We start from the raw sequence: 24,643 nt of genomic DNA, 5'->3' as shown, positions 1-24,643 counted from the left end.
TACCCTTAAAATGTGCGTAGCGTAATCTGAGTCTCCAAACAATTTCAGTCTCCAAACAATAGACTCCTATCACAAAAACCTCCCTGTCAGAATATTGTCAATTTCAATACTAAGTTTTTGATGGGGGAATCCAGACAAATGGAGCTGGGTTCAGAACAAGATGATGTACCAAGTTGCTACCCTGGGATATGTTATATAGAAGGGAACTAAAAGAACTTACACACGAAGAGTAGGGTTTTGTTTTCATTGGCCATAATAACGATAGGAGTACATAAACAAGGTGAAAAATAACACATGCATGCTTGGTATTGAACAAAAGCTTGGTTTTAACTAATATATTAGAGAAATGGTTCCAGAACGCTACATCCTTCCAAAAATAATAACCCTGTAATGTCGACAAAGTTGGTGTCAGCATGGGTTACCTGCTGCGTACAGAAAGTGCTGGTCATGTAAGTTAGATCTGCCTCAGGGCTAGTCTGACTTGCGCACCTGACCTTTCAAAAATGTTTTTTATTCATTAATCAATGTTCTTTGCTCAAGCTTGCCAGTTCCACTCCTTTCCCTTCATTCACTGTCCTTTTTAGTTTCAGCCCTCCCCCCATGACCCTGGACTACACATTAGACGATGGTTCCTAATAACTCATTTTGAATGGTAATCTGCTTTAAGTAACGTCAGGCCATACAGGAATCTGATTTTATTTTTTAAATAATGTATCACACAAGGATAATATGTGATTATGGATCCTGATGGCTGTTTACAACACTTACTTAGGCAAACCTTTCAAATATATGATCTGGGGGTAACTTATATGTAGGCCCTGAATTTTTAGGATACTTGCAAGTGTTTGAATTTGGTCTTTTATGGGTTAGTACTGGAGTTGAACAAACTGGTTTGGATGAAATAAAAGCTGTTCTGAAGCTTTACCTGAATTGTAAAATGAACTGAACTTAGTCTGAGGTTAAAAAATACAGTCAGTCAGTTAACAGTTTTTTGGCTTGGTTTTTAAAATGTTGGCATACCTCTATACTTCCTGGTTTCTGCCTGAATTATAAAAGAAGTACATGAAAAATGTATATTGCACTCCTGACAGGACACTCATGTTCTGTACAAGCATAATTGCTCACATTCAAGTATTATCAAGTTATACTTAACCTTCTCTACACTGGGAACAAGGCCACTGTTCTAGCTTTCCCGTGTTTATATTAGGGGTTTCCACTAGTGTAACTTCTTTGGTGCAGCTACCCCGGTGGTAGAAATCTCACTATAGACAAGGCCTAAATATTCAGGGAAAATAATTTTGTGTTTAAAGTTTACTCAGAACAATCTCTCTTTGTTCCTTTGTGTATGCATCTCAATACTGGTGCAATGTTGGCAACTTCTAACTACATCTTTCCATTATTTTTCAAACAAATAATGAGGACCCCAAACAAACATTTATAGTAGATAAAAGTCTAATTTTACTGAGGATTTTTTTTTTCATTTTAAATAATATTTTTCTTAACATTTCCTTTTAAATCTTTATTTAATAGCTATTTTTATAGCTAGTTTGCTAAACTTACAATACAGGTCAAGTCCTGCTCCCTTTCAATTCAAAGCCTGATTTTTGACTTTTTAAAAAACTTCTGGTAGCTGTTAATTGTGGGTGAAAAGGACGGCATGTAGACATCTGGTTACCTAACAATATGCACAGATCAGGCTGTTAGTCTAAATACTAGCAGTTTCCATGCAATTAACTACACCTTCAAAAAATTGGGACCAAGATAAGTTATCTTTCAAATTTGGCCCACACTATAACAATTAGGACTGTTCAGATTTTTTTTAAATTTTGACAAAATTGAGAAACAAATCAGCCAAAAATCAAAAAAATGAAAATTTTCAACTGAAAACTTTTGACTGAAAACCAAAAAATTTGATTCAGAAATGTCGCCTCAATGTCTGATGTGAGTTGTAGTTTGTGTGTTATGCTATCATGTGGGCTCCCTCTCTGAACTATATCATCTCCCATGGTACCTCATGGTAGCTTAGTGAGAGGGAAAATCAGTCCATAGAGGGGAATGGGATAACAAGAACCCGAACTACAAATCCCTTGAAGCACCGCTGCAACATTTATAAATCTAAAGACTCGTTTACACTATGCTGTGATGCAGTGTAAGGGTGTGCAAATTGCAGAGTACACCAAAGTTCTGAGATGTAATTGTCCTTCATGGATGCTACTGGCACAAACTAAAAGATACCTAGTTTGTGAAAACGTAGTGACTACGCTAATGGAAACTAGGTACCTTTTTGTTTGAGCCAGCAGCATCCACATAAGGTAGTTAAATTGCAACACTTTGACTCACTCTGTAATTTACACCCCTATAGTCTGTGCTGCAGTGCAGAGTAGACATGGCCTACATGTTTTGTTTCAATCAACATTTTTCAGTGTTGTGGGGTTTCGTTTCTTGATTAAAAGTCAAATTTTTCTGTGGAAAGCAAACACTTTTCACAAAATTTTGTTTAATCAGAAACCCAGTTTTCCTTAGAAAAATATGTTAAATGAACAATTTACAACCAGCACTGATGATAATACAATAAGCAGACTTCTCTCAAATGACCTCTTGGAAAGGTTCCTTAATAATAATGGACTGTAGTGTCCAAAGCTTTCAGCCCAGCATCTTTTGCAAGCACTGATTTTATGCATGGAGAAAAGGAAAACCACTGTATTGGTATTTGGCCCTCAGAAGTTGTTTTTTTTAACTGCTTTGATGTTGGCATTTACTACTATCTCAGTTCAGCAGGGGATTGTGGTGTTCTTTTTTCAACATTCCAGACTTTGTATTTCAGTGAAGATGTACTAACTGTACAAGGCAGTACTGAAGGTATACTTCTGCCTCTAGCCCCCCCTTCACTCCCCATGTACCTGGGACATTTGATAGACCTAAATCAGTTCGTATGCATATAAAGATTGCAGTTGCTGATGGAACAATTCACAGATCTGTAGAGTTTAAAGAGTATATCAAGCAGTTAATATTTATGTATCAATGTGGAAAGGCAGCAATATTGCAACAGTAGCTGGCTACCATTTTGTTTTACTTGAGGGAAATCCAATATGAATAAAACAGCAACTTTTCAAATATGACATTTAATCCATGCATGTAAATCAAACTGGGAGATCTATTATTCATTATTAAAAGGGCACCATATTTTTATTACACTGAAAATGAAACACAAATGCTGTGAAAAATTTAGTGCCTTTTCTTGAAGTTTCAGGACACTTATCATGCAGTCATCTAGCTGGGGCTGGCACTCATTTTAAAATATAGCTACAAAATTAATAAGTTTGAAGATTTTTGCTTGGAAAAAAAAGGATACCCAGTTTCATTGAAAGAGGCAAATTTGTTTATTTAAAGCTTCGTAAATATGTAAGATGGTGAAATACTTTTGTAATGTTGAGATTCAGATATACATGAAGAGTATAGTTCATATCCTTGTCATTATTAGTCATGCCCACAATTTTCTTCCCTGAAGTGCCTTTTGAAAACTACATATATCAGAAACTGATTAACATGACCTAAGGTATTAATTCTTAAAATATGATGAACCTAACACTTTCCAAGACATTATTTTCCATATGTCAGCATTTGTCTAATAGTTGAGATGCTTTTAATAATTACAAAACAGAAAACTAGAGCACAAACTTTTTTATTGTTGTTATTACTCTGAAACAGCTTAGAAAATTTAACTGTAAGATGCTTTATAGTGTGGAACACAAGGGTTTGGCACTCCATGGGAAAAAAAAAGATAGGAGGTAAAAATACACTGCAATGCCAGAGGACTTCACAAAATGAAAGCCACTTAATTTTTTCCCCTGGATAAAATCATTTGTTGTTGGGGTGATAAGCTGCTTTGTGAATTTTTTGTAAATGAAAGTATTAGCCTCAGACAGACACTTGCACCTATTTAGGAACCTTTTTATAATGATTTTACAAAGCAGAAACAAATATTTATTATTCCCACTGCTACTTTATTTTTTTTATATTTCAAAATCTAATTTTTAAACTCTTCTTTGCAATAAATATCCAGTGCCAACAATTTCAAAGGGGCTACATTTTGGCCTCATGAGATCTATGGTCTCCGTGTACCTCCCTGACATTTGGGGTGAAATTCACAAATGTGCAGAGGGCCAGCATTGTGCCTGTGAAGCACTTCAGTCCTATTTAAACCTTAATTTGAAGACCTAAATGTAATTCAAGTGGTGCAAGGGCTTTGTCTGGCCCTCTTTGCAGGAGCACCTTTCACTATTGGAATGCCCATGCACACTGGACACAAACATTTTACTCCATTGTAGGGCCTGCAGAACATTCTGTTCATGTCTGTTTTGTCCAATCTCTATATAGAATAACTTTATTGGCATAGATGCTATCATGTATTCCAGTCATAAATCATTGTCATGTCTCTCCTAGAGCATGGAGGGGTCATTGTCTGCTCACAGATGGAGATTTTCTAACATCGTGCAGCCAATTACCATCTCCCATATATGTTGTGGGCCTGACAGATTTCTGAACACTCATTAGGTCCAGTATATTGAGCTATGGCATAAAAGTCCCATTAGAATATATTAACATTAATTCAAGCTATATTATTTTGGAGCTCTGTGCTTGAGCACAGTCAAATCTTTAAATGTAGAGCATAATGTGTAAGTAGCCAATTCGATATAAACTACTCTTAGGAATGGACTCAAGGCTGTAGTTAGCAGACAGATTTCAAAGTTCAGGAGAATTCAGATATGGAGGGGGGAGGGTTGGTTTGGGCCCATCAATAACCTATTGATATGAAAAAGGCAGCTTGTTATTAAGGGCATCCAAATTTGATGAGCTCACGTTCTTCCAATGATAGGGTAATTTGCAATAGTGACCCTTAATAAATATACAGCATATTGAGGAATGCTGGTAACAGAATGAACTTGATTTCCTGGTCCCAGTCACTTGAGCAGGGTCAGGTGTACAAAGGCTAACAATCTCATCACGTGACAGGGGTCAGTATCCATTGACTCCCATGATTACTGGCACCAGTGATACCCAGAGACGCGCTGAGGAAGGTTACTACGCACTGTTTGTCAAAGAATAGAACAAAATGGGTAGCAGATGTGCAGGGCCAGTTAGCAACGGACACAGAGGCTAAAGCGCACAGTATGAGGAAAAAAATCCAGTATCTAGGGGGCCACGTGGTGTGGCCACTTCATACTGCACGAAGTGGAGCCACTTGCAGATACTCTAGCCCCACTGTCAGCATAGCAAACAGAAGGAGTTGTGGCGATTAGGTTCTTGTGCTGTGCTTCTCCTTGGCTGTTTCAGTCCTTTGGGGCCATTGCAGCTAGGCATAAGTTAAAGCAGTCTTTGGGATGGTTTGGCACAGTGTAGAGGGACATCAGGAACATTAGGATCAGGATAGTGAACAGATGAGTTTTAAATCACCTTTGCTCAGACACCCCTGAGCTGCACTCCCAGGTGCAGTCCATCCACAATCCAGGGTCTGGTCATAGACTGCAACAGCCAAGGGAGAAGGTTGACCACACAATATATATATTTAGCAAATAATACCCAAAAGTGTCACAGATGAAAATGAGCTGGAGCGTACCATTGCCATGCAGCTAGTCTGCTCTGCAAGTCCATCTCTTTCCATCTTTGTACAGAAAAAGAGTCTCCCTGAATCCCATTGCTCCCAACCTTTTAGGTCTTTAGACCTTTTCAATCCAGAAGGATGCATGTTGCTTTTGCCTAGCTTCATTATGTGACCTTTTATTTTTACTTCTGTTTATTGGATACAGATTTCCATTTCCAGTCCTCTGGCCTTTAATTTATTTCCAAGTTATATAAACATTTCCGAAGATTATTTTTTCTTCTTATATGCACATAAACAGGGAAGGTCTGAAAACTGCTTCTAAAGGCCTCACCTCATTCTGGCGATAACTGTCATTTCCAAATCTCTAGCCTTATTTAGGTTCAACATGAATAAGTAGATGAGGTTTGGTTTAGTTAGTGTTATATTTGCTAATGAGATGGTTTGAGAAGTACTGTCTCCTTTTTGGAAGTCTTTCTATCTGTATCTGAGTGCCAGAAGGGTTCATTCATCATCATTTTTGTTGTCAGCAATGATTAACCACTAACAATTTTACATTGTTTTCCGAGGTTCTTTCATTTTCCAAAGTTACTGAAATTTGTTTGACTCTTTATTCTAGCTCAGTTTGGGTTTAGTTTTTAATCGGATTGAGTGGCAGATGTTTAAAAGTCACATCTCTTTGTGTACTGTGGCTTAGGCACTGGGGTCTGCAAAAGTAATGGGCTGTGCTCAATTTTCTCTCACGTTCAACTCATGGGAAAAAAACAGAAAAAGAAAAATTTATCTCTAGTCTAACCAGGCAAACCCTGAGAGTAAATTGGAGCAAAAAAACCCCTAAAACCAAAACAAACAAAAACTTACCCAAACTGAAATATTCAAATTAAATTCATTGTCTCTAGAGTAAATGATTTCTTTGTTGAAATTATTGTGGCATATGGAGAAGTAAGATATATTACAATAAAACTGAGATAAAATAGTTGAATTCAGAAGTAGTGACAACAGATAATTTTAGTTTACTATGATTTAATTCAATTAAATGCATTGCTGTTCACTGCAGAACAAGAGGCATTACACACACACACAGCCTTTATTCGCCACTGCCTTGCACCTGGTGGAGTCTATTACTCTAGTGGAAAGTAAGTATAAGACACAATACTGATACGGAAGGTTTTTACACCCCACTGACTTCCATGGAAATTTTGTCTGCATGAACACAGGGCATATGGCAGGGGTTCTCAAACTTCTTTTTCCATGATCCCCTTTGAAAATATTTCAGGCTGTGATGCCCCTCCCAAAAAATGATGCCCTCCCCCCCATGCCATGCCACCCTTACTTCTGCGCTGCTGCTGGGGGTGGCCCTGCCTTCAGCGCATGCAGCCAGCGGCCACTGATCTCTGGCCACCCACCTCTGAAGGTCTCTGGCTGTCAGATATGCACGGGACTGACAGTCACAGCAGTCATGACATGTGCAGGGGCTGAGAGCTCGCGACCCCCCCCAAAAATAAACTTGCAACCCCTTGAGGGGACCCGATCCCCAGTTAGAGAACCACTATATGTGATGGGGGCTGTATAAGTACCTAGACAGATATATTTAGTAGAGAGATATAAAGAGGAGAGGCTCTCTTTTCAGTCTTGCTATTCCTTAACACTAGCTGCTCACTTGGATAAGATCATGATGCACATGTTGCACTACTAGCAACATTTTTAGTACCTAATCTAAAGCTCATGGAAGCATGGGCAAAGGTTTTATATATCAGGATGGTGTAGCATATGTAGACTGGCCATGTAGTATTGCATGTGTGAACCTGTGGCACGTGAAAGCCTTTTCTTTATTTACTTGGTGTGTTTAATTAGAGAGGGTACACACTGAAGTGTGTCATACTGTTACTAACACACTTCAGACAGAAATCTGTAGTTTGCGAGTAAAAACTCCTGTGCATGTAAAATAAAAGTGAAGAAGAGAATGTCTTTGGTGGAATAAAGTATAGCCTACAATGGATTACAGAATCATTATTTTCTTATCTGAATTATGGTAGAGGCTACAGGCCCTGACCCAGTTGTGCTAGGCTATGTATAAACATATAACAAAGAGATGCTTCCTGTCCAGAAGAGCTGACAAGCTAAGAATATAATGTGAGACAAGTGGATATAACAGAGCACAAAGAAACAAAGGGATGTTAAGTCAGTTCTTCGAGAAGTAGTCCCTGTGGGTATTCATTGTGGGTGCGCGTGCGCTTAATGCACCTGAGACAAGAAGATTCTTCAGTACCAGTATACATCAATCCATGCCTACGTGTTTTCATGCTCCAAACCGAGGGCGTAAATGACAGCACAAACTGACCGTTTCTCTTCTTTTCTGCTGCTGGTGGTCCAAAACAGAACCCCTCAGTGTCCTGAGCTTTGCTAGTATCTCCTTTCAATCAGGGTTTCCTGCTATCAGTAGTTAATTTTTCCTTCTTATGGTTAGTTTTAGTGTCTACTTAGTTAGGTGCTGGGTTTTTGTGCTCCTCCCTTCTCCATTCAGGGCATTTAACATGCCCAAGATCCCATGCTTCAAATTCTGTGCGGCTGTCCCAAGGTCTTCTAGGCTAGTGATCCCCACAACTCTTGCTTGTATTGCCTCAGGGAGTCTTGCCTTCTTTCCAAGTGTGAGATCTGTCTTGTCTTCTCTCCTCAAACATCATAATCCCATGAGTTTCAGCTCCAAAGACACCTGAAGGACCTTTCCATGAAGCCCCAACCTACTCCTGGGCCCCCTGACCCACCTGTACACTGGTCAGAGTCACTGAGTAGAGCCGATCTTGACCCAGTGCTCTCTAACTCCAGAATCTCAGTCCCTGGGCCTAAAGACCCTATTAGCCAAAAACAAGAAGAGGGTAAGGACAAACACTCCCATAAAAATGGGAGAAATTCTCTTCTAAGACTCCTAGAGAGAGTCTGCCTCTCCTACACCCCTGTCCCCCAAGTCTGGTGAGACTTCATGCTGTCGGTTCAGGGTCTGTCCTGGCAGTATTGAGGGCCAAGGCCACTCCAAAGTTACCACCTGTGCAGGGAGAGGGACTGACCCTAGCCCCTGCAAGGGAAAAAAGGGAGTGATCACTGACTGCACTAATGGTACTGCACTACAGAAAGAACGACTCACCCATTGCCCAAGCCAAGTGTGCCTCCCAGGGACAGAAGCACTTCTTACTCCCTGTTTGCTGGATCTTATACCATCTTTGATGACCTAATGATTTATATGGACCAATAATCAGAGAGATGCATACACCATCGGTGCACTACTTCCTAATTCTGTCCACCAGCTGCAGTGCTGAGCTGTCTCCACTGTTGGTGCATTATTTGTCAGTTCTGACTACTAGTCTCTTTGCCGCCAGATACATGGTACCAACAGCTCCACCGGTAGAAGTGGCAGAGTCAGGCTTCTCTGACAGACTTGAGGCCAGGTCATCAGCAGCTCCACCCATCTTGGGATGCCAGATTAGCCTTGATAAGGACTTGGGAGACTCACAGGCACCCTTGCACTCTTAAACAGTACTCCAAAGCTTGGGACCAATAGTACCCTCCCCATGGGCACCGTCCCCATAGCCATATGAGCCTACACACTATTCCTACTGAGGTGATTTGGACCCTTACTTCAGACCTCATGACCTGAGAGTATCTCAACTAGATTTAGAGCAGGGGTCACATCTGAGGGAAGAGCCACAGCCCCTTCAGGAACACTGTGAGGAAGAGGAACAGCCCAAGCAGCCAGACCTGCTCCACCCCCACACATGGCTTTCTCTTCCTCATTTCTCAATGAGACAGTGACAATGGCCTCACTATTGCTTTTCTGATGATTTCAAGCAATTTCAGGACCACCTCAAGAAGGACTGTTGATTCTCTCCAGATCTCCGGCCTAGAGGATATTCAGGACCCTTCACACAAGTTTCTGGACATCCTACAGTTGGCAAGTCTTGGTGTGCCCTGTTAAGGAGGCCAAAACAGTGTACCACACTCTCATCCAGTTGTACTCTGGCCTCCAATATGGCAGGAAAAATATATTTGATTCAATCTAAGCGGTCATAATTTTTGTTTCCCCTCATTACATCAAACTCCTTGGCAGTCAAGGTCTGCTGAATGCAGCAGATTGCACCAGCTTAAGTCTACATTTTCTGACAAAGAAGTCAACAAACTGGACCTCCTAGGAAGGAAAAGTTTCTCTTCTGCTAGCCTACAATTTCCCATAGCAAATTATCTGGAAATTGCATCCCAGTATAACTTTATTAACTATATCAAATTGATAGAGTTTACAAACAAGCTCCTCCAACAGCTCAGGTCTCAATTTTCAAGTAATCCTCGATGAAGGCAAGCTCACTGCTAAGTTCTCCCTTCAGGCATCATTAGATACAGTAGACATGGCCTTTTGCTCCATGGTGATTTTGGCTGTCATGATGTAGGCTTCATGACTTCTCTCCTCCTGGGTTCTCCAAGGAAGTTCAAGCTACAGAGGAGGATTAGGAAAACAACTGAGTCCGTGAAATCACCCATGAGTCATTACACACCCTTAAAGCCTGTGCTTCTTGGGAATGTACATCCTGGTGTCATAAAGGAAGTACTCCACACCTCATTTCTGTAGTATAGGCAATGCCCAGTTCCTCAATCCTTCTACTGCCAGAGGACCTCCCAAGAAGTGTCAGAGGGCATATCGAAGCAGACAAAATGCCACACCATCACTTCAAACTCACTCCCAACCTTTCATCAAGAAATCATTTTGGTGGGTCTTCTGAGAGCTGCCAACCAGTCTCCTCGTTTCTCGGTATCCGGCCCTTTTTGATGGCCAGCTGGCCCATTTCCACTCATTGTGTCAACACATCTATTGGACAGATAGATTCTGGAGATCATCTCCTCTGTCTATGCTAAAGAATTCCTTTCCATCCCTCATCCAAAATGGCCTTCCTCAATAAGCACTGCTTGTGAGTAACTCACAGTTAGTACCCATTGGGACCACCACTCAAAGAAGCAGCTGGAGTTCTTTGCAATGTGTGGTCCCTATAGGTACTGCATGATGTGCCCTTCTTCCCTTCTGCTCAGATCCTTTCCTAGAGTGATTCATGGTACAGCAGGAACTGGAGAGGCGATTGGCCCTTATGCCATTGGTGTGGAGAACAAGGAGGTACAGGACAAAGGTGCAGACTGTTGGACACTGCTATTGAAGAATCTTTTGGTCTTTGACACATGGAATGCATGTACACCCACAGTGAATACCCATAAGGACAACACATCTTGAAGAACTCCAGTTACTATCAGGTAAATAACTTATCTTTTCTTCACACCAGCTGCATAGCCACTGTCCAGTTTGTTACAGACGTTATGGCAGAGGACAGTTTGTTACTAGAGGATCATAAAAAAAGATAGTAATTCTCTCCTTCCAACAAATAAGCAAATAGACTAAAAGTTTTGCTGTGATATGACAATTATTTCATCTGTTTATACTTAAAACTTTTCAACAATACAGATAATTGTCTTTGACCTTAGCCTTGTAATCACTTTTTTTATTTGTATTACAAAGGTTACTATCTAGCACCCAACTAGCCAAATGAAATGTATGGCTTGATTAAGGATCTCTTTTGTCAGTAATTTGTGCCTAATGTCTTTAGCTTTCCCACGGGCTGTTATAGAAAATGGTAAATCTGGTTTAAATGAAACCTGATACTGTTAATGGTTTAATAGCAGCTGCCACAGGGTTATGGCATTTTTCAACAGATGCTTCTGTTTCTTTTTAAGCCTACACAAAGTCTTAGAATATATTTACATAATTAATATAAAGTACACCTACATAGTGACAATATTTATAGTTTTAAGAGGTTTCCTTAAATGATTTCCCCTCTTTTGCCATCATCTAATCACAATTTATAACCTGAAACAAGAAAGCAAATCTCTGTATTTTAAAATAATAATTAATACTCCCCCTTTAAGAAACTTCACAACTATAGACATGTAGCATTTCTCTTGATAATATTTCTGTTATTGGTATGAGTAGAATCCTTCATCACTCCAAAGAAAGGAAAAGAAAACCTAGCAACTTGCTTTCAATCTATGCTTATTATCAAGTCTACTGTGCAAGCTAGAACAAAGAATTAATGCCAATATTTTTTTTAAATGAATGGAAGTTGTGTGTGTAGCTAAATGTCCTTGGATGAGACACTATTTAAATATTTAGGGTGGACAAGATACACCGACTATTGAACTTCATCTGGGTGAAGAAATCCATACTAGTTTAAAGTATTATGGGCACAATATTATTTAGGCTAAGATTTTCAAAAGTTACTGGTGATTCTTTTTTGGGTACCCAACCTGAAAGACCTTCAAAGGGCCTGACTTTCAAAAAGTGCTGAAAGTGTATCATATTGGACACCCAAAAATTGGGGCACCCAACAACACTGGGCATTCTTGAAAATCTTGTCCTCATCAAAGTATATACAGGTGCACAAAGGACAGAGAGAGAGGGAACAATGAGCCTCTCTGTCTGCCTTGTCTAGAAAGCAGGGACTGGGCGCAGTGGGAGTTCTGACACTCAGTGCATACAAGGACTCCACAGAGCAAGTGTTGCCACTATCATAAACATTTATCAAGATGGCAGTAATAGACGGAAGGCACTCAAATACTGCAAAACTCTAAGATGGATGGATAGATGAGGTTCTGGCCCCTGTCCTATATTATCCAGCAGAACTGGTTAGGAACAGAGGGGAACAGATGATGTATGATGTTCGAAAGTGGTGTGGTTACCTTGTTCCCCTTGTACTCTCCAGAGCCCTGGGTGACATCATGTCTTCCAGAGGTTCTGTTGGGGTGGGATGGTGACTATATGTGTAGGTTTATCACCTCTGAAGTACAAAAATAACAGGGCATCCATGATGATCCTGAGCCCCTAAAACTGGACAACTGGCAATGTGTACTGAGCAACCTTACAGATTTCCCAGGATAGCTACCTCAAAAAAAGGATGATCTCAGAAAAACCAGAACAGGTAGCAATCCTATACATGCGATGTTACTACCCCAGGGTTTTTTGTTTAATTTTTCTCTAAAATTAATTAAGGGCTGAGTCCTGTTCAAGAGGAACAGGATCAAACCTTAAATTACTTCAGTAACATGCTAAAAATTGTGGCATAGGATCAGGGATTCTTTTCTGAATTTGAATTGCTTCACAAAGCAAAATTTGCAAAGGAATTTAATGTATTCATTACTTCAGGGATATTGCTTCATCCTCAATTTGCAGGGAATGCAATACTTGCTGGGGCCCTGGGGATGGAGTAACCCTTTACATGTCTCCAGGTTGATAACAGATTTGGCTAGCCCATGAAACATTAGAACTGCAGTTACCAGTCTTTTGGTTGGGTGAGACTTTACTACCCCAAAGTCCTTAATGACTCCTATTCTGGTACTCAGACATCTCATTCGATGGGGTCCCCATTTTCATTTGAGGAAGGAGGCTGCAGCTCATTTACCTACCAATATAATTCCCATGAGTGCTTTGGGTGGAGTTTATGACTCCACCCCTTAGACTGGGGCAGGCTTTATTTAGTGGATACAATGGAGAAGTCAGAATAGATGGAGAATCCAAAACTGCATAGGCCAAGAACCACACAGAATAGCCCCTGCGCAGAATTTGAATAGGCCTGATTGAAGTCCTACAAGAGAGTCAAAGCCTACTCAGATTCAACAGTAAGTTTGTTTTTAAATGTTCTATTGACTCTATTATCCAACATTTGATAATAATGAAAAATATTCCATGCTTATTAAAGGAAATCAGGTAGAAAGCATGTAAGAAAACTCACATTACAGCATGAATAAAATATACAACACAGAACTTTTGATCTGAGAGGTGATGGAAATCATTCAGATGTGTGAATGAGGTGTTCTTTAAGGTGTTAAACTAGATCATTGGTATAAAATTTGTAGGACTTAGTTTGAGACAGGGAAACTGCTTCTCTGATCATAACTGATATTTTCTTTGCTCTTCATCTCTTGTTAGGTTCTACCTGCTAGAAAGGAGATGAAGCTGGACACGATACTCCTCTTTGAACTCTTTCTTCTTCGTAAGATCAATACGTATATTGACCGTGTAGTAGGATGGGGCGCTTTTCCTTTATGTGATAATCATTTCAGCACTTTGGAGGGGAAGTTTAAATGCCCTTTTCTCAGAGGTCATTATGATTCCAAATGTGACCGCTTCAAAAAAATTGAAAATTTGATTTCTTTGGATTTAGACAACTGGTTGTGCAACCTCTATTTTCAGGTTTGTGTTAAGAAGCCTTATGCCTGTCTTATGTTTCAATTGCCCCTCCTCATGGATTCCAATTTGCCGTGGACACACTGACAGCCAGTGTTCTCTGTCTTTTACTTGTGTTAAATTATTTATAGCAGAAGAGTTGAAGTACTTGAAATGTTGATTATTACTTCATATAAAGTCATTTGATTATGAGATAGAAGAGGAAGTGTATTATTTTGCTATTCTTGTTCTGGGCTTGATCCTACATCACATGTGCTGTCATGTAAATCATCTCTTTGGTTTCAGTGAATGATGAAGGGGTGCAAGATTGGCCCCTTAAACATTCAAATACAATTGAGGTATACTGTAGTATCGATTATTATATTGTATTAGTGCTAGCAGCCCCAGTCAGAGATTGAGGCTCCATTGTGCTAGGCATTGTATGTTTGAATATTTACTAACCTTGATACAGAATAAGCTAGATAATCTCTATACACTTGCAACAATGTCCTTGGTTAAGAAGAGCCTAAGCTATGAGCTTGACTTTAATGGGAGTTTGTTCTTGGGAATTGCAGGTTCAGGGCATTAGCTGTGACAGAGATCTTTTATTTCATACCAAATTTTAAAGAGAGGATATAAAGCCATTACATATTTTATGTCCTCATTTGTGTTTCAGAAAAAAAAATTCACCAAAAAGAGAGAGATTTTGAAACTAAACTATTAGTAAGGTTGTTAGAAAGTCATGATTTTTTGGTTCAATGGTGGCTGCCACAGTTCGCTTAAGTTTTCATATGTTCTTCTGAGGCACGCAGCCTATCTTCCAAAGCAAGGCAGAAGTATAGAAGAGATGCTATGTTTTCCATTTGTCTCTTGAAGGCAAGCATGATGAACTAACGATTCCTAGTTTGCTTAACGTAGTTTTCTTCGAACAGCACTTCATTGATGCAAACTCGGAACCTTTACATAGTGCTGTTTGAAGAGGACTAAGGTTATGTCTACACTGATGGCGGCAAATTCGTCACCACCAGATCAATTTATCCAGATCAATTGAGTGGAAATGGAGACCCACTCAGTCGACCTGGAAATCAATGTTATTAATCCACCTCTGTCAAAAAGAGTAACCCTGCATCAACGGGAGGGTATTTCCCATCAGTGCAGCAAATTGAAGACACTCCATTAAGTAGAAGTTAGGAAGGTAACGGGAGATGCACAAGCTCGCATATCTCCCATTGACTGCTGCCGAATTTAACTGAAAGTGTAGACATAGGCTAAGTTAATGAGTTAATGTGAACTAGGAACTTTTTACTTTTACTTTGTGCCTGCAGCATCCACTCGGGGGAGTTACAGCACAAAACTTTAGTGTACACAACTATTCATGCCCCTGTAGTCCTAACTGCAGGGCAGTGTAGACAAGGCCTAGGAACAGTGTAAGAATAAAGACATCTTGATTTTGTGGAATGTTGAACCATTCAGATAACAGATTTTTCTTTTACTAGATTATTAAACTACCACGGCATTCAGATGAGCAAAAGACATATGAGACATGTCTCCAGCTCCCACCTGAATTTCTTGCATATTCAAACATTACTGAGAAGAATGGAGTTTCAGACAAGATAAAAATATCTGGAGCACAAGATGGATTCAAAAGTTCAGGTCTACATCCAGGCACTCACTCAAAATGCTCCTTAGCATCTTTTCAAGGTTGGTTAGCCATTACTCTTCTTGCTAAATTAGCATCACCACAAAACCTTCCCATTAGGTAATATAAATCAATATGTATTATAGGTGGTGCTACAGTAATCCCTATTACTGTGGCTCAGGTGTCAGTGTGAGGTGACCCCCTGGATCTGAGCCCAGGAGGGGTCCGGATCCTCCACCAGAGCCACAACGTCCATACTGCTATTTTTTCTACACTAGCTCAATTAAAGCTAGGAAGAGTCTATTTACCTGGGCTGTGAGGCTTGCTCCCAACTGCAGTGTAGACATACCCATTGAGTCTCATGAAGCAGCCTCACTGACAATAAGAACATAAGAATGGCCATATTGGGTGAGACCCAATGGTCCATCTATACCCGTATCCTGTCTTACAACAGTGGTCAATGCCAGATGCTTCAGAGGGAATGATCAGAACAGGCAATCATTCATTCCATCCCCTGTCATCCACTCCCAGTTTCTGGCTAACAGAGGCTAAGGTCACTCGTAGCCTGGGGTTGCATCCCTGCCCATCCTGGCTAATAGCCATTGATGAACCTATCCTCCATGAACTTATCTAGTTCTTTTTTTGACCAGACATCAGACTTTCCACCCAAATAGACCTGCTCTTCCATAAAGACAAGCATGAGAAGGGTGCAAGAGTACTGAGTGCTGAGTTGCTGACTTTTCTATGTAAGCATGTGGGAGGCTGCTGCAGAGATCAAAGCTCATTCTCTTCTTTTGGCATGCAGACACTTCCCCATACTGCCTCAGTTAGTTAGCTGGAGGCTGCATCTCAACAATAGCTTCTGCTTTCCATTTGTGTCTCATGTGAGCATCTTAAACATTAAAGAATGTGTTTCTTGAACACAAAGTTTCCTTAGTTATTTGAGAATGGAGGGAAAAAAGTGTGGGCAGGTGAAAGACCTGGGCGAAGGAAAGGGAGGGAATCAGAAAAGACGACAACCTGCATGTAACCCAGAGTCAACTTGTGCAGAAGACTGAGAAGCTTAGATTTGAAGTGTGAGGTGAGAAGAAGCCAGCAGGGGCATTTGAGGAAGCAGCTGACATGGAGCAGTGGGCAAGGAAGATGAGTTTTGCAGTATATCTGCAAACTATTATTACTGGGCTACTTTGGAGACCAGCCGAACTTGTAATCTGGCCCCAGTGGGGATTTATATGGCCTGTGGTATCTGCAGCTGCGAACACTTAGACTTATACTAAATAAAGGAGTAAGACCTCTTCACATAACATATATGCAGTGGCCAAACACTTTCCCTTCCAAAAGCAGGCACCTATTCATATGCGGCATTTGGGTGTGGTGCCGCAAGTAATTTATAATTTACCAAGTGAATACAGAGATTGGCAAACAATTAACAAACCAAGCCTATCCCCACTATGATTATTTCTTCATCTCATGTACATACACACATAGAAAAATATTTGCAAGTGGCCAGGTACCATTCCCAGAAACACACACACAAAACCTGTCACAAGCATATCAAAAAAAGCTTTGAATGATGTCGTTTTGAGAACTACAGAGTAGCATTAGTGCATGTGCTCCTCTATACATACATCCCTGAAGCAGGCTGATAAACTGATCGTGGGAGAGCTATATTCTCCAGCCTGTGTAGATTTACACAACCAGAATCTCTAGGAATAATTTTCTACATTGTTTATATTTATTTATTTTTCTTGGAACCTTCTTTAAAGCTATTATTAGCTGTTAATAACCCCCATGGGGTTTTTTTTTTAATGTATCTGTGATGGGCTACAGTACGCTGTTTCTGCTGGTGATATGTTGCTAAGAGATTTAATAATGGGTAAACAAACACAACATGTGGCGATCCATTTCAAATTAAAAGTTTATTAAATGCTAGCTTGATGACTTTCTGGCTATTTACCATTAAAGGAGCAAACCTTAGGGAACTGGAGATCACGTGGTGAAAATCACGATTTCAACATTTCCAACAGAAAAATGTGTTTATGATCTGTGGCAAGCTGTCGCACATTGATATGCTCTATAAATACTGTATTGTATCTGTTAAACTGCAAAAAGCTATGTTCAAATGACATTAAGGTTGAGACGCAAACCAGAAAAAGCGAGGACATTCTAAATCAAGACTGATGCTCTGTCTTTAACTCACTCCACTGTGTTAGTCTAAATAGTGAGTGATCTTACATATCTGTACCATATGTGCTGCTGCAATATCTAAACAAAATAGAGCAGGTTAAGTGAAGGCATTTTAGCCCTAACTCTGATTTTTTTTCTTGTTTTTAGAAGGTAAAGTAAAAAACTATCACATCCCTGCCACTAGCTGAGGGCCACATTGCATTTATTTAAAGCAGTGGCTCTCAACTTTTCCAGGCTACAGTACCCCTGTCAGGAGTCTGATTTGTCTTGAGTACCTCCAAGCTTCACCTCACTTAAAAACTACTTGCTCACAAAATCAGACATAAACATACAAAAGAGTCACAGCGCGCTAATACTGAAAAACGGTTTACTTTCTCATTTTTACCATATAATTATAAAATAAATCGATTGGAATATAAATATTGTACTTACATTTCAATGTATAGTATAGAGAGCCATATAAACAAATCATCATCTGATGGAAATTTTAGTTTGTACTGACTTCGTATGTGCTTTTTATGTAGCCTGCTGTAAAATGAAGCAAATATCTAGATGAGTTGATTTACCCCCTGGAAAATCCCTGCGTACAACTAAGGGTACGTGCACCCCTGATTGAGAACCACTGATTTAAAGTACAGCCCTGTATTGAGGTTGGTGCAGAGCTGCCCTGCCTTGGGGGAATTACAATCCTTCCCAGAGCTCCCTTGTGTGCATAGAGTGTTTACAGGCTGCACTGTGCTAATAACTTCACCAGTGTGTCCGTCCTGTTTCATAGACTAGTGTGGAAGGGTGATAGTGCTACAATCCTTGCCTTCTCCCTCCTCTCTGCTCCAGTGACTTCTAAGTGTTGCCTTTTTGAGAAAAGTTCTTGCCACTGTTTACTTTACGCTGTTTGGCATCTTCCCCTCCCAAAGGGAAGTACTGAGAATCTCTGTAAAAAAAAAAATGGATCCAAAACCTCTCTGTTGGCTTTCATTTGCCATGTGATAGAGGATGACCACAACTCTTTTAGCAAAACCTCACTTAGGAAAATTGGATTAAACCGCCAGCAAAGCTGGTGCACTTATCACCTCCGGCTCTGAAACCTCTTTCTCAGAATTAGCCTCATTGGCCTTGTTCTAACCAACTTTGTCTTCTAAATAGATTAAAACAATTTCATAGAAGAGAATCTCCATAGAAAACTATACATTAGCACACACAGAACAGCATTGTTTAGAGCCCATTCTGGCTCACATCAAAGTCAATGGCAAGACTCTATTGATTTAAACAGCAATAGGGTAGAGCCTTTGGTTTGTGCCAAAGACCTTCTTAATTCATTCATGCTTGAAAGTGTCCCACGAGGGGCAGATTTTTCACCCTCCCTAAAGTAATATGATATTTTAAGGGTTATACCAGTCATTTTTGTATTCATTCTCAAATTCAAGCCCCTTTTGATCTCTGACTCAAACTCAGTTAGGTAATTTCACTGTGCATTTGTTATGACATAAACAGCAGCTTTTCAGATGTTTCTCACCCATCTCTGTGCCACTCCTCTCTGTTAAAATATGGAAGCATATTTTATACACAATATGATAGATGAGCAAACAAAACAGCTTTAAAACCAGAGATGCATTTATCTCTTGCCTCTATGACTTTTAGAACCTAATTTTGCCTTTTGTTGTTTCAGACTTACATTAGGGTAACTCTACTAATTTATTATTATTGCTGTGTAACATTTATATTGTGGTGGTACCTAGAGACCTCAATCAAATTGAGGCCCCATAGTGCTAGGTATTGTACCAACCAATAAGGTTAGTCCCGGCCCCAAAGAACATAAGACCAATCAGGTGGGTGAAAAAACAAGTGGCTGGGGGAGGGATCAGGGTACCAAAATAATGGGCTGTTTTGACACAGAATAGCTTTTGTGCAATTTTTAGCCAAGCAGTAGAAATATTCACTATTCTCCCTACTTGGCTAGCTGTTATCAGATGGTAGGGTTTTTTTCAGTGAAATTACTCCAGATTTATAATCATTGCTACCTACCCAACCCATCCATACAAAAGAAGACAACGACGACGACTCCATATTTACACCAGCAAAACATAGCAGAATTTGGTCAATTGTGTACATAATTTGAGTGCTGCCATAACATAAATGCTATTATTTCAGAAACCTAGTGGACCAATGGATACCAAGGAAGCCGGCACTGTGGGATCTATGAAATCCAACCCACACCAGGGTTTGCTGATTTTGCGGGTTTTGTTTTGGGTTTTTTTGTTTGTTTGTTTTTAATGATGGTATTGCCTGTGGTGAAATATGTAGTTTTTGTTTTTCCCCTGTAAACAATCCACTCCATTTTCAAACACTTTTGAATGTCCTCATGATAAAGAATTGTGTTAATCATTTTGAAATCATCATTTGGTGTGGTTTTGTGGCTCCCATGAAACCCTGTAAAATCTGGTGCACAATCCCTGGGGAACACACCATTTTCCAGTAGTAGGAGTGCAAGACTGCACCTTATCTAGCCTATATTTGGAATGTGAACATGTCAGTTGGTTCAATGGGATTCACTTACAGCTGTACAAAACTCAGTAGTTTCACTTGGCAATGTTCAGGGGAACTGTTTGTAGTATTCACACTCTTCTAGGACTCATGGCTTGTCACCCAAGGGTATTGCTTTGAATTTAGAAATGGGCTAAAACCCGGAACTCAAAATGAAACTCCTCTAAAAATTCCATCTTGTGATTTCTAACTAAAACCATGAACCAGGCTACACACTGGAAATTCAGTCTAGCTCTGTTGAAAATTTCACTGAGATTCATGAACTTTTTGGTGAATCTGGTTTCCATCTTGAGTTCATAACAAAATGTCATGATAGGCCTGATTGAAAGCCCATTTAATCAGTACTATAGAATGACTCCCACTGACCTCTGTAGTCTTTGGACCAAATAAAAGTTGCATGTAGCTCTACTAGCTATTTATAAAATTTTCTTTTCTCAAAAGTACACACTGTTTTTCTTAAGCAGCCAGACTGAGAAAACAACCACAAAACCCTTTCAAAACTGTTTTAAAGACACCTGTTTTCATCACTGTAGAATGAACAAATAACTCAATCATTTTTCGAACATATTTTTTGTTTGAAAATCCTGCTATTGAGCTTGACAGCTTGTGTGCCACATGTATCAACTGGATAAAAGTTAAAACAGCTGAGATTTTTTTTTAACTCCCCAAACTGTGGTTTATAATGGAAATACATGTTATACTGAGGTACCATTTTCATGTATACCATTTATCATTTAATTTTGTAATTTAGAGAGCTTTTCAACCTTTCTTTCCTCTGTCTCCCTCCTTGGTTGTTCAAGATAACATTAGTTTGCACCACTCAGCATCCGTAAATAATTGCTGAAACTCGCTGGAATTGTAAAGTTTTAAACAGTTGTGCAGGTCTTTAATTGTAAATTACTTTTGACAGGACTGCTATGCAAAGACCTGGCCCATCCCAAAGTGATGCTAGCTGACAACCCCTTACTGCTCCCTGAGCAAAGAAACATGTGGAAGGAATTGTTCTTTTACATTTCACAGCTTGTCATTTCCTCTACAGGGCAACCTTTGACCTCTTGGAGAGATCCTGACACCCATAAGGGAAGTATTCCCACTGTTGTAAAGGAAGTGGGAAAGCAGTTTAATGCTGTGAAAGGAAGGGAAGAACGTGTGTCAAAAGAAACTGGGAGGAAAAGAGAAGAGAAGAGCTTAAAATGTTTCCAGCAGGTTAGACTTTCTATTCCATTATTTAATTTACTAAAAGTTTGGAAACAGATCTGCTTAGCATTTATTTAAAAAAAAAATCCCTCAAAACTCTCAGTGAGATCACCTCTCACTTATTTCACTAGGCAAAGGAGGCAGTGGAAGAGTTTGAATTAAAAGTGAAGGATCAAAAGAAACCTCACCAAAAAGGTACAAACGTGGTTTGCTTCTCTATTTAAAATATATCAGTAGGCCAAATGTGTTAGTAATTACAAGGTGTGTGTGGAGTGCACTGACAAGACCTGATTATGCTGGGTGTTTCTGTGACATTTTTACATCCTTTCATTTTATTTGGTCATTTATATTCATGGATCACAACATTCTTTTTTCTCTCCTGCATCAGTATTCTTTGCAATGTCCCTTTTTCGCTGGGGTGAATTAACATATATATGTGTGCAAGTCCATATTCGTATTGTTCAGTGTTTTCCATTGGGATGGAGGACTACCCATGAAGGCAAGCAACTTGTGTGTTACATTATCATATTTTATTCCAAGTAAAATATCACTGTCAGGAAGGTGGATAAGTGATCTCCAAGGGCCCAATCCTGAGCTCAGATACCACAGTGATGACCACAAGTGTCAAGATAGGTAGATAATATACGTTGCAGAGCTGGTCTTTGGGTTCCTGCCCTTGATCTGCAGTTGCACCCAATCCTCTGACCCTCCCCCTAACAGAAATGAAAGAAAGTCTCAGCTTTCACTGTCAAAAAAAGTAAGATTCTAGATCTTTTCCTTACAAAGACAACCTTAGAAATGTAAACGGATGTAAACAAATCACTAGAGTTGAAAGGAGCAAGCAACTGAGCTGCATTTCTGCAGCAGGAGGCTGGAATTGGGGAAGAGTAATTTAGATTCTTTCACACACATACATGCTTTTTGTGTAAGACGCGTTAGGCCTTTCGGGTGTATCCTGACCTAAAGAATTAATTCACAGATCTTCAGGCTGGTCCTATGCACAGTACTAGGATAATTGTGGACAGGATTTGTGGGGAGGGTTGGCAAAAATCAGTTTCATAGACCCATCCAAAAACATGAAGGTTGATTCTGATTATTACATTAAATTAGATCAGAATCCTTACTCAGAGTCATACACATTTGACATCGGTGGTGGTTTTGTCCATGATGTTGCAGCATAAAACCAATGAGTGGCTGATGGTGCTGTCATGCTTTCCAAGACTTGAGGCAAACGTGTTGGCTTAGCCATATGTGTGTGCATTGTGAAGACAGGTACCTGGAAGGACTGGAGGGAAGTAACTATTGCAATGGTCCATCTCTAGCACATAGCTTTGTGCAAGTCCATTTGCAATAACAGAACTGCAGAATGACTGGCACTCAGGGCCTAGCAGACAGCCATCATGTACTGATTCCACTTGGTTTTGAGGAGAAATCATGAGAGTTTGGGAAGTTTAGGGGAATCATGACTCCACAGACATCAGTGGCAGTTCTGCAATGATTTCACACTAGGTCTTTATGTCAGAGTCATTCTCATTTTTGTACATGGCTTTTACATGTAATGGCAATACAGTGTCTATTAAAAAGTCAGTCTATTTCAGTTGTTACAACACAGTAATATCTGGAATACTAATATCACAGATGTTATTTAGTGTACTGAAGATAGGTGTTCAGATACGTTAGGCGATAGGAGGATTGGGGTCATATAAATAGGTAAATATAAGGCTTGATCTAAGATAGCATTGCTTGGTAATGGTTGAGAGACACTGATTATTTAATGATGACCCCTATAGGAACATTAAAAATAGGACATAAAGCCACTAGAGAGTTTTTCATGGAAAAAAAATTGAATTGTTTTAGTGGAAAAATGTCATTGAAATTTCAATTTTTTGAAAAATGATGACTCCCCTAAAAAGGTAGATAGATAGATATAATTAAAATGCCCTTATCCCAGAACCAACTAATAAATGTCTTCAAATGTTATTCTCAACGGAACAGTATTTTGGAGTTTAATCTTATTTTCTTGTTTATGTTAAGCAGCTATTGGACGTGGCAGTTCAACCAGTCAAAATGTTCTCAGTGCGAATGGGCAACAGGGGAAGATCTTTGTTTCAATATTTAATGATATTTCACATTTTTTAATATTATTCCTAGTTTTATTTTATCTGATATTTTTTCTGCCCAAATTTTAGATACATCCACATTTAGAATATCTCTTTTGTAAAACTAAAAATAATTATACAGGCAGATTAGTTATTTTTTCCCCAGATTCGCTAATGCTTATCTAAATAAAATAGTGCCATATTTAATCTTTATTCCTTGATTGTGGCTGAGTTCCAGTGCTATGCAAAGAAGTGGGGTCCAAATTTTCAACTCGAGAGGGTCTATTTTTAAGCACCTTAATCCATATATAAAAAAGCTAAATAAGTAGCTTGGTTTTAAAAGGTGCTGAGCTCCTACTGCTTCATCTGGAACAGGACAAGCCCAAAGGAAGTTTTTCAGTGCTTTTGTCTCAAACAGATCTTTGGCTGATGTAAATCAGCATAATTTTATTGTCTTTAGTGGAGCTACTTTGATTTACACCAGCTGAGTAGCTGGCTCAGTATTTCCTTTAATGACTGAAAATAGCACAGCAAGACTAAACAAGTCGAAATGGATCTCGTATACCAAAGTTTCTATACCTGATCTACTAGCAGACCTCTAAAAACATCCCTAGGTTTGAATACAGCCAAACAAATATAGCTTACCTTTATTTACAAGACAGCAGAAGTTTTTTCTGGTGATCTTAATTGATGTTATTTGTTAAATCTATTACATGGTAATTTAATGCAAAGCTAATATCAGTTTCACAAGGCATGTCACCATAGCACATATTTTTTTATGATGGATCCCTGTCAGTATACACTAACTGAAGTATCTGCATTCAGAATTAAAGAGAAAACAAGATTCATTTAAAACCACTGATGATTTCCATGGAATTATGTATGAACCAGAAATTATACTGTAACTGATGCTGAATTTGGAGCTCCAAAGGTACTTGCATTCTCCACTTCACCCAAAAGCAAACAACTCCCCAGACTCTATGCCATAATACACCCTATTTTCCTTTCCAAAGATGCCAATTACTCATTTGGCACAGTCAAAATCCTCAGAACAGCAGACAACATTGTTATAAATGTGTTAGTCTGTATTTTTTTCAGTTTTGGGGTCTAACATAGGCCAACTCTTTTTCACC

At 39.4% G+C, this 24,643-nt stretch overlaps 2 protein-coding genes across 2 annotated transcripts in view; both read left to right on the top strand.

The window, feature by feature from the left end:
- Nucleotides 1-14,003, top strand: part of LOC137166607 (uncharacterized) — a 29,053-nt gene extending 15,050 nt beyond the window's left edge. Inside the window, exon 6 of the mRNA XM_067568397.1 lies at nucleotides 13,611-14,003. Within this exon, the coding sequence (XP_067424498.1) occupies nucleotides 13,611-13,955 (345 nt within the window). The 3' untranslated portion in view covers nucleotides 13,956-14,003. The remainder of the gene's footprint in view (nucleotides 1-13,610) is intronic.
- A 5,833-nt stretch (nucleotides 14,004-19,836) lies between these two features.
- LOC137166606 (uncharacterized) overlaps nucleotides 19,837-24,643 on the top strand; it is a 123,909-nt gene continuing 119,102 nt past the window's right edge. The window contains exons 1-3 of the mRNA XM_067568396.1: nucleotides 19,837-19,891; nucleotides 21,254-21,420; nucleotides 21,543-21,606. Of these exons, the coding sequence (XP_067424497.1) occupies nucleotides 19,837-19,891; nucleotides 21,254-21,420; nucleotides 21,543-21,606 (286 nt within the window). The remainder of the gene's footprint in view (nucleotides 19,892-21,253; nucleotides 21,421-21,542; nucleotides 21,607-24,643) is intronic.

This window comes from Emydura macquarii, unplaced genomic scaffold (assembly GCF_026122565.2).
Source record: "Emydura macquarii macquarii isolate MOO-44397 ecotype Brisbane River unplaced genomic scaffold, CSIRO-AGI_Emac_v2 contig_2890, whole genome shotgun sequence".
Taxonomy (NCBI): Eukaryota; Metazoa; Chordata; order Testudines; family Chelidae; genus Emydura; species Emydura macquarii.
Note: the sequence above shows the minus strand (reverse complement) of the source record. Positions and strands in the feature narration are given on the sequence as shown.